This window comes from Danio rerio, chromosome 10 (genome assembly GCF_049306965.1).
Source record: "Danio rerio strain Tuebingen ecotype United States chromosome 10, GRCz12tu, whole genome shotgun sequence".
In the NCBI taxonomy this organism is placed as follows: Eukaryota; Metazoa; Chordata; class Actinopteri; order Cypriniformes; family Danionidae; genus Danio; species Danio rerio.
The window spans coordinates 3,895,121-3,905,985 of record NC_133185.1 but is presented as its reverse complement, the minus strand read 5'-3'; the positions used below and the strand labels follow the sequence as shown (position 1 = coordinate 3,905,985).

At 33.6% G+C, this 10,865-nt stretch overlaps 1 protein-coding gene across 2 annotated transcripts; it reads left to right on the top strand.

The window, feature by feature from the left end:
- The first annotated feature begins 357 nt into the window (after positions 1-357).
- On the top strand, positions 358-8,175 carry tmed2 (transmembrane p24 trafficking protein 2). 2 transcript variants are annotated; one of them, XM_021479108.2, is made up of 5 exons: positions 366-660; positions 1,556-1,748; positions 5,708-5,728; positions 6,928-7,035; positions 7,212-8,175. In XM_021479108.2, exons 1-5 carry the CDS (start codon positions 481-483, stop codon positions 7,334-7,336), a joined length of 627 nt encoding a protein of 208 aa, XP_021334783.1. In that variant the 5' UTR covers positions 366-480; the 3' UTR covers positions 7,337-8,175. The 2 variants fall into 2 exon arrangements, with proteins under 2 accessions (NP_955842.1, XP_021334783.1); NM_199548.2 differs by lacking the exon at positions 5,708-5,728 and having other exon boundaries at positions 358-660.
- The last annotated feature ends 2,690 nt before the right edge of the window (positions 8,176-10,865 follow it).

The window sequence follows — 10,865 nt, the reverse complement described above, 5'->3', positions numbered from 1 at the left end:
ACGGATATGTACAGTCAATATATTTTTCTTTATAAAAGCAGACGTTGTGTATTAATAAATGTAATATACATGCAAGACAATAACTTATAGTGTTCCTGTTGAAGTTCTGATTTAAGGTAATAATTTTTTTCCTAAATATGAAATTAAGCAAGCTCTAATCGTGCACATTTGTGCACATTTTCTACGTTTTCTTTCTTAATTTATACATTTTTTTAATTCATGTGTTTGTTTGTGTGTTTGCTGTGCAATAACCAGTTTAACAGCAGCACTTTGACGTTTCAACACCTCATCTTTTTTTTTTACAAACGCGAACTGCGTCCGGCGTCGTCGCCTTTATGTCCCATCCGGCGGATCGTCTAAATCTTGACGTGGCATCACCAGTAGCGCAGCTAGCGCTTGTCAGTCTCCGCCTTTATCGGCCCAGCGCGGTGTAAACTCTCTTTTATGGGTTTAACTCTCCATTAATTCACCGCACCAAACATGTTTACGTTCTCGGAACTCATCGTTCTCCTTTGCGCGTTGTCCTACACGGCGAGCGGCTATTTTGTGAGCATCGACGCGCACGCGGAGGAGTGTTTCTATGAGCGCGTGAACTCGGGCACGAAGATGAGCCTGATGTTTGAGGTCGCCGAGGGAGGATTTCTGGACATCGACGTCAAGGTGGCCATTAAAATACACTCTCTGTATCATTCCATATCATTTAATAAAACGATTGTTTATAAGCAGCCACTGTAGGATGTTTGCAGGTGTCGCTGTCTGCTTAGCAGATGGTGGATAAAGCCGGAAGTGAATTCCTGTCTGGGAGTGATTATTAATTCTTTAAGTACTCAATTATACATTCGTCTACATATTATTTAGACGAATGTAGGTCAAAGTATGCTATTTTGCATCCCGCAGGTTTTAGTTAAACATAGGAAATAGTCTGGTGTTAAGATTCTTCTTGTACATTTGATTTGTGTGTGGTTCTGTGTACTGATAATATATGAAATTATGTGTATATAGTATATAATATTACACGTATATGAATGATACCGGGTGTTTCCCATGTTTTGTGTTTGTATCTTGGTCTAAAGTGTCAAAGGTGACACCTGCTTTCACAAAGCATACGTCATTTACTAGTCCCTTTATTTCTTAAGGCAGAACGTTAGAATATAACGTTTTAATGTATGTTTTTATTGTGAGTTTTTCAATTTATTTTAATCAAAACAATATTTCTGACATGTACCTGTTAACGGTGAGTTTTACCTGATATACTGGATTGTGGTGAAGTGGTGTTATATTCACACATTCAGACTTTCTCCTCAATATAATTTCAGTAAAGTATTCATTGCCAATTCTAAATGGGTAAATCATATTAGCAGCCTATAACCAATAAAGAACAACATTGTTCAGTCAATGAAATAGTTCTAATGTTGATTTAAAGTCATACCTGCATATAATTTCAGTCGGAATATTCAAAGTAGCATGATAAACAATATAGGGAGTTATCACTGAATGATCGTGCGAATATAAAACCAACTTTACCTCATCATTATGCGCTGCATATCTTTAACAGATAACGGGTCCAGACGGGAAGCAGATCTATAAAGGAGACCGTGAGTCCAGTGGGAAGTATTCTGTAGCCGCTCACATGGACGGAACCTACAAGTTCTGCTTCAGCAATGAGATGTCCACCATGACCCCCAAGATTGTGATGTTCACCATTGACATCGGCGAGGCGCCCAAAGGACAAGACATGGAGACAGAGGGTGAGCAGACACACTGACCGTCATCTACTTTTTTTTTTTTTTCATAGAGTGAATCTGCACTGATGTTATGAAACTTTCCAAAAGTTGGCGAGGGAAGTTTATGGCCTTCTGGTATTTGAATGAGTGTTCAGTAATTAATCTTAAATAGTCAACCCTGACACGTTACCCTTTTACATCCGGTTTTAACATGCGTTTAAGTGTCTATCTGCTAACCACTTGTGTTCAGATTTTGTCGAGACCTTTCACTCTTGTTTCAGCACATTCATTAGAGAGCTCATAATTATTAGCAGCTAAATGTGTCTGTAAAAATATTCAAAGGCTTTTATTCTCATAAACCGCGCGGACGTGAATGCGTCTGACTGTTTTGATTGGCTAAAGCAGACGTCTCACGTCAGCACGTTCTAGAAGTGCACGCGCTCTTTCCAGCAATCTTCCTTCTGCATTCACACAGCGCAGCATTCCGGCAAATTACCGGTAATGTTACAACTTCTCTTTCCGGAAAATAGCCAGAACGAATTTACCGGCATTTTCAAAAAGAGCCTGTTCACACACACACACACACCTTTCCAGGAAAATTGACGGTACTTTTCCGGAAAGGTCTGGGGTCCGTTCTTCATACGTGGATTACTCAGTTAGCTGGATTTGGTTATTGACGATTTGACACGATCCAGGATCGTTTCGTTCTTCAAAGCTGATCCGAGAGTTGTTGTCATAGCAACAGTTCTGCTAGCTCAAACCTGATCGGAAGCAGGTTCAGTTCATATAAACAGGATTAGATCGGCTCAGTTCAAGCAAAGAAAATACAGAAAGTATGTACCGAATTCTGATATTTTCTTACAGTAGTAGTTATATACACTTGAAAAAAGGGTACATATTTTTTAACTATATATATATATATATATATATATATATATATATATATATATATATATATATATATATATATATATATATATATATATATATAAATATATATATATATATATATATAAATATATATATATATATATATATATATAAATATAAAGTTATAGTTATTAATAACATAAATAAAGTTATATATATTAATAAAACGTATGCAATCTGCACTCTCGAAATGAAAGTACAAAGACTGCCACCTGGTGGTGCACAGAGAAAACCTATTGATATGAACTTTTTAGATCGCTTTAGTACAAATTGTGTATAATAGAAATGCACTATATGTGACTTTTTTAAAAAAAAAAAAAGCTATGATAAATTTAATGCATTAATAAACATGTTTTGACAGTTAATATGCCAGTGATTAGGCTTCACAAAAGTTGCAGAAGCCTTTACCAATATGAAAATGCTTTTGTAAACAACCAGTTATTCTTTACACCGATTAAAAAAACGACTACTATAATAAAGAAAATCTTTTCTAAATGTAGAACTAAATACATTGGTTTGCATTAAAATACATGATGAATACTCTTGACACATGAAAATGTAAAGCCTGCAGCTCACAACAAATGTGGAAGGTTATTGCGTGTCATATTTAACAAACGGTTTACTGCTAATTTGATGTAATTTTGCTCACATGGATAATTGAATATTAATCAGATGATGTCATTACGCTGCTGTCAGCCAATCGTTGCATTGCTGATCATGATTTCGAGGATCGATAGATCTATCCTTCCCAACACACGCAGCGATCTCAGATCAGTTTATCCAGACATTCTAATCTGATTCGCGAACTTGTTTGAACAACCAAATTAGTGAGAGATCAGTTATCAAGATTAAAAGATCCAGGATCTGCCAAATAATCTTAGATCATTTAAGCGAGGTACGAAGAACGAACCCCTGTATGTGTGAAAGGGGACAATGTCTGAAAAGTAGGGTTGCCAGTGATAGTTTTACAGTACTAAATCTTCAAATTAATGTACAATACCGTATACTTTATAAATAGCAAACAATGTTGTTTGTGCTGCTGTTATGCTACTTGAGGTATAATACATTTCCAGTATACACTACCTGACAAAAGTCTTGTCGTCGATCCCAGTTGTAAGAACAACAAATAATAACTAGACATTAAGTTAATCAGTTGAAAAAGTTGCAAAAGGTAGATTTTTACCATGAATCATCTGTTGAACTGCATCACAAACACTGCAGAAGACCAAGGTAGGCCAATTGGTCAAGGTGCTTTAGGATTGGCCTATTGAGCATGTCTGGGGTAAGTTGTAATTTTGTCCTTAAAATGCTGTTTAAAAAATTAAAAACCCCTTTTATTCTAGCCAAAATTAAACAAATAAGACTTTCTCCAGAAGAAAAAGTATTATCAGACATTCTGTGAAAATTTCTTTCCCCTGTTAAACATAATTTGGGAAATATATTTAAAAAAAAATAAAAATTCTAAGGGGGGCTTATAATTCTGACTTCAACTGTATAATGCCACTTTATTCGTAAGACAACACATGTATAAAGTGTGTGTCAAACGTTTTAAAGAAAGTAGCTTTTCTCTTAGTCGAAGCTCTTTTAAATTATTCATGTTAACCAAGTTATTTTGAAGGCCTTAACATAAGACTTGCATATTATAAAAGGGAACAAATTGGGTTATGTACTTTCCCCACAGCAACTGCTTTTCCTCATTTCCTCATATCAAACCATTGTGTAATCATTTAAAAAGTATTGGCTGAATATTTGTAGATATTACTCTATTTTATATGCTCTACTTTCTGCCCAGACCTAATTTAAACTATCAATAGCTGAAATGAAGTTGGAAATGGAAAACACTCTGATGCTGTTCGTGTGCATAATATCTACATGTACTTTCCATAATATAATATAATATTATATATATATATATATATATATATTTTTTTTTATATATATATATTTTTTATATATATATATATATATATATATATATATATATATATATATATATATATATAWTTTTTTTTTTTTTATATATATATTTTTTTTTATATATATATATATATATTTTTTTTTATATATATATATATATATATATATATATATATATATATATATATATATATATATATATATATATATATATATATATAAATAAATAAATAAACAGGACAAGTATACTTGTTGGCCTGTGTAAAAGTGTATTAAACTAATTTGCGTAGATAAAAATGTCAATGAGGCGGAGAGTCAGCACACAGCCATTGACGCAGGATTTCTGGGAATCCAGTTTTTTTTTTCTGTTGTGTCCTCACAGCTCCATATGGTTGGGTTCCCATGCTCATGGAAAACTTAAAAGGTGTCAGAGCTTTCAATAATGACTTGACTCGGAAAAAAAAGTTGCAAAATATTATATATAAGTCGTCTAAATTTCTCTGTCAAATTTTATGTCTAGTTCCAAAATCTTTAGTAATTTTTCAATGTTTATCTTTGCATGTTGAAGACATTTACGCATGTTTGTATGTGAAGTACACCAACCTTAAGTCACACACATTGATAATGTCTTGTCTGTCTGTTTTAAATGTAGATTATGGAGATGTACTCTTAAAAAATTATGATTATGTTCTGTTTTACGCTTTTAAAATTACATGTGTATGGGGTTGATTCATGCAAGAAATATTTATGACTTTTTTTTTTTTAATCAATTATTTTGAATCCCCCAGAAGTCATCTAAATATGCGTATATTTTTACCTATTTATTTGTTTATTTAAATAGTTTTATACTCCGAGCATTTCTTTATTTTTCAGAATGTATCCCCAGGAACAATTTTAAGTCATTTACTAAAAATACATCTAATATTTTTAATGTAATCTTTGTGTTTATTTTGTATCTTCTCTTATTGAAATATGAAATTGATATTGTAGTAATTATGTAATATGTATTTAATCTATATTTATTTTGCCATTAAATAGCCATAAGTCACTGACGTGGGAATAAAAAATTATAATAAAGTATAACTTTACTGAAGTCATGTTTTTAATGCTTAACGTGACCTTTTTTCCCTATTCAGGAGGTGGTGACAGCTGGGATGGTAGGAATAGACTGTACAGTAGATGGTTTTAACATTGGTTGAGCAGTAAAATGAACCCTAACAGCACTTGCACTTACATTTGCACGTGTGTGTATAAATTATCTTAACATTTTCTGAGAGATGTGCTCATAAAAGTGGCTTTTAATGGAAGTGTGAACGTTGAGGAATGAGGTGTGGATTTTACTGTGGTGGTAAAATCTTAAATTGTTTAAAGATTTAAAAATGTTTATCTAGAATATTTGTGGTGTTTTACGTTCTCATTGCCTGTTTTGACCATTTATTTAGTTACTTTTTTATAAATGTCTCATGAAATTAGGAGTTTTGTAGATGTTAGAATCAGTGTTGTTCATTTTTAAGATATCCTTAAGCTAGTGTGCTCCAAAACGGTGACAAAATTAGCATAAACCGAAATGAACATGCAATCCTTGTAGTTTTTTCCACTTAATTTTGATCCTGAATGGATCAATGGTTTTATTCCCATCACCTCAAACTTCAGTTTCACTGAAAAAATGGTTGCATGCAAAACCGTTGCAAACAATTTATTTGTGTTGAATTTAAACAAACTAATTAAGTTGAACATTTAATTCAAATGTAATTTGTTTGTTTAAATTCAGTACAAATAAATTGTTTTCAACCACTTAAGAGTATAAGATTTGAGTAAATCCAAGGAATCAGCTTTGAATTAATTTTTTTTTTCCAGTGTTCTCGTAAAATCATAACCAATCAAGTGCTCCCTAGTGTCTGACATGCCCCGCCCCATTCAAGATGCTTCTCGGTTGCTTTTCTTTTGATGCAGCTTTTTTTTAAGGGGGAGGAGCTACTCTGTTCCGCCCTCTCATCGTGTTTCAGTTGAGATTACATCAAACATCAACTAAAAATGCATATTTCAAAGCTCTCCACAGGACCTTTAAACCTTTATTTTACAAGAAAAACCTCTTGATATTTGTAATCTCTTATTCAAGAGTGCTTTTCATATTATATTTGAGTTGTTTTATTCAATTTTAAAGTGTTTATCATTTAGATAATGCAAAAACAAAAAAACATTAAAGCATCTTATGACCTGTAAACTTGTGCATGTGTGAGTGAGGTGTTCACATTTATTACAAACTTATTATATATTGCAGTTTTTTCTCATTTGCATGCACATCATGCGTAAATTCCCATCATCCTGAGTACAATCCTATTCGTTTTAATTCCAGCTCATCAGAATAAGCTGGAGGAGATGATTAACGAGCTGGCGGTTGCCATGACAGCAGTCAAACATGAGCAGGAATACATGGAGGTCCGAGAGAGGATACACCGCGCAAGTAAGTCTGATCCTCGATGATCGCGTGACCAGTCAGCCTTCCTAGATAACATTTTTAACGCTTGTTGAGACTACTTATTTAAATTGAGCTGAAACGACACCATTCTTAAGTGTTTTGTTTTGATTTATTTGATTATTCCCTGTCTAACCTTTGTGTTTTTGTGTTTTGTCCTCTAGTCAATGACAACACAAACAGCAGGGTGGTGCTTTGGTCCTTCTTTGAGGCTCTAGTGCTGGTGGCCATGACCCTCGGACAGATTTACTACCTGAAGAGATTCTTTGAAGTGCGGAGAGTCGTATAAAAATCCTGTGTTCTCCAACAAACACATCGCGTCTGTGATTTACCAGTTTCACGAATTGGACGTCCAATTCAGCAGATCGGAAGAACTTGGTTGTTTCTCTAGTCCACCAGTCTTTGTTTTTATTCGCCCCAGTTGTAGACCTTCGTCATCGTTTTGTTTGCGAATTGGTTGCGAATGTTGTTCATTAATTGATTTTTGGTTCGTTTTAGCCCGGTTTTTTTGTACATTTTATTTTGAACAGGCGTCTTTTATTTTATGTTTTTGGCTTGGTGTTTCTTCTCCAGTACTGTTACAATTGCACATTACTATGAGAATGAAGTAGAGGTGGCGTTGCTCCATTGAGAATGGGGTTTAGGATTGTATGGAATGGCATGATGTAATTAACCATAACACGAACAGAGCGAATGGGGAAGTCTGACCGCAAGCACATTTCATGTCATATTCACTGCTTATTATCACATTTAATTATGCCGACAACCTCCATGGCACATATTTAAACCTGATACTGGTAAAGCAGGAAAACTAAAATGACTGCTCGGTTCAATTTGCAGATTTATTCTGGTGTGTTTTTAATGTTTAGGCAGGGTAGGCCCGATTTCTTTTTCCTTCTCTCTATCTTCAGTTTCTTCACACGGGAAGTACTTTATGTAGTTTTGTACAATTTTTGTTGTCTGAACCAACTCTTACATGAATGATGAATACTAAAGTTATTTGGCTAAGACTACTGGGAAAATGAAAATAATAATAAAATGAAAAAAAAAAAAAGAGTAAACATCTGAAGTTCAATGAGTATGTCAAGTATGAGTTTGATTTAATAAACATGGAACATGTTCTTAAAATGACTCGATCAATGTGGATCTGGGTGAGCATTGTGGGAACTTTCTGCAACATTTAATGCGCTAAGTTTTAACTGCATGTCAAACTACATGTAAAGAATAACAATGGTCTCAATGTATTTCCCGTTTTTACATGTTTAATTTCTATAGCTTTTAAAGAATCCAAAAAGAGCCACATATTGATAATGTTACGGCAGCTGTTTTAACTTTAAGTTATGATTGAATTGCCTCGTTACAGTTATAAAGTAGTTTGATAAGCAGGAAATGTTCATGGGCCAATGACATGTCCACATTGAAATGGTCTATACTGTACAAACGTAAGACCTTTGTACAGAGCACTAGGTTTAATTTTATACTTTATATATTTTCAAGAGATAATTCACCCAAAACGAATAATTCTGTCATTATTTACCCAACCTTCACTAGCCACAAACATGAGAACAAAATAAGTTTTGAAATATGTTAAAAATCTTTAACCATTGACTTTCATCGTATTTGTTTTTCCTTCTATGGATGTCAATGGTTACATGTTTCCAACATTTTCCAATTCTCATCTTCCAAAATTTGGAAAAACTTGAGGGCGAGTAGTATTATATTTAAATTTTTGGGTAAGCTATCACTTTAATTTTAGCTCTCTATTAAGAAACAAAGAATATGAACATTTTGAGAGGAAAATGTATACCCAGTTTTCAAAATAAAAATACTTATTTAAGCATCAGGGTTCATACGGTCCTGGAAAAGACATGGAATTTTAGCAAGGCTTTTACCAGGCCTGGAAAAGTTTTGGAAAAATAAACTCAACGTTTTGGAAAAGTCATGGAAATTTGTTTGACAAATATCTGTATACTTGAATATATTTGAGGTGATAATATTGGGTCAAGTTCAAAATCATTTGCAATGTCTATCCCTTCACGTGACATTCTCTATGTAGGGCAAAAAGCTGCTTGCAGTCTATTGAAGTTTTGTAAAGACACAAGTCAACATTTTCACACAAGATATTTTCTAAAAACTGTTTTACAGGTATAAAATAAACACTACCTAGATTGTCACATTGTTTTGATATGCTGTAATAAATTTGAATATGCACTTATTTTCTTATTTACCACGTCCGTAGACATTACATGAAACAGTAGGTCATGAAAATTTACCTGAAAGTTTTAGTGAAAGTTAGTAGTAAAAATGTGTATGAACCCTGACGCATGGTATGTATTTAATGGGGCACCAAGCAAAGCTTTAACTGTTTTTAGGAGACTGTCATGGAGTTTTTTTTAAAATAATGCGCAGTGTAATATCAGGTGTTTTCAGCACTTCCCAGACTACTTTCTCTGCCCAGGGAACCTATTAAAGAAACAAATAAAATATTCAACAATAAATCCAAAAATAATTGATCCTAAGATAGAAAATGCTCACATTTTTGAGAGATTGTCTAACACAATGTTGTTTTCCTTATATTTTGAGAGCTTATATTTTGTCTCATTATGATAAGAAAAATATGTATGATATTAGAAAAAGATTTCTTTCATATCCTGTTAATCCTAAATGTAAAGAAGTGCTCTTTAAAATATTGAATCACATTTATTTATGTTAAAGTTCAATATCGGTGACAGTTTTGTAATTTAGATATTGAAACGACTGAACACTTGTTTTTCCCAATGTAATGTGGTACAAGGGGCGACGCAGTAGGTAGTGCTGTCGCCTCACGGCAAGAAGGTCGCTGGTTCGAGCCTCGGTTGGGTCAGTTGGCGTTTCTGTGTGGAGTTTGCATGTTCTCCCTGGGTTCGCGTGGGCTTCCTCAGGTTACCCCCACAGTCCAAACACATGTGGTACAGGTGAATTGGGTAGGCTAAATTGCCTGTAGTGTACGAGTGTGTATGGATGTGTCCCAGAGATGGGTTGCAGCTGGAAGGGTATCTGCTGCCTAAAAAAACATGCTCGATAAGTTGGCGGTTCATTCCGCTGTGACGACCCCGGATTATGAAAGGGACTAAGCCAAAAAGAAAATGAATTAATGAATTTGGTACAAAGAGTTTTGGGATGAAGTATTAGTTTTGATACAACAGAAAATATCTTTAAGACTTACCATCTTCAGGGAAAATTAATAAATTTGGCCTAATACTTAATGATAAAAAAGATATATAATGAATAATTTGATGTTATTATTAAAATTTTATATTCATAAATATAAGTCTTAAAATTCCCCGAAGACTATTGGTGTTTAAAGAAGAATTTGGGAAATATTTGAAGACATTAAGAAAGATGAAAAGCCAAAAGGCAAGATATTTAAGTTCATTAGAGGATTTTGGTTTCATATTTTGAGAACTTTAACTCCCCTGCTGCTTAATTTTCTTTCGCATTTAATTTTTTGTTATTTTATTTATGTTGTATTATAATGGGGATGGAAAGATTGTGAATGTATGCAAATTGATTGTTATCTCAGTCTTTTGTGTAATTCTAAAAAGCATGTTTAATGCCTTTCTGTTACTGTTCAAGCATTGTTAATTAAAAAAAAAAACTTTCTCTGCCCAGGGGGTCCCGTACTGTCTCTATAGATCTGGACTCCATGTGGGCCATTTCATGACTATCAGCTAATTTGTTTTCTTTCTTTTACCGCTCAAATATGACATTACTACACCAGCAGTGTGTCTGGGATCAGTACAATACTGAAAAATAAAACCGTAACCAACAAGTGCTTT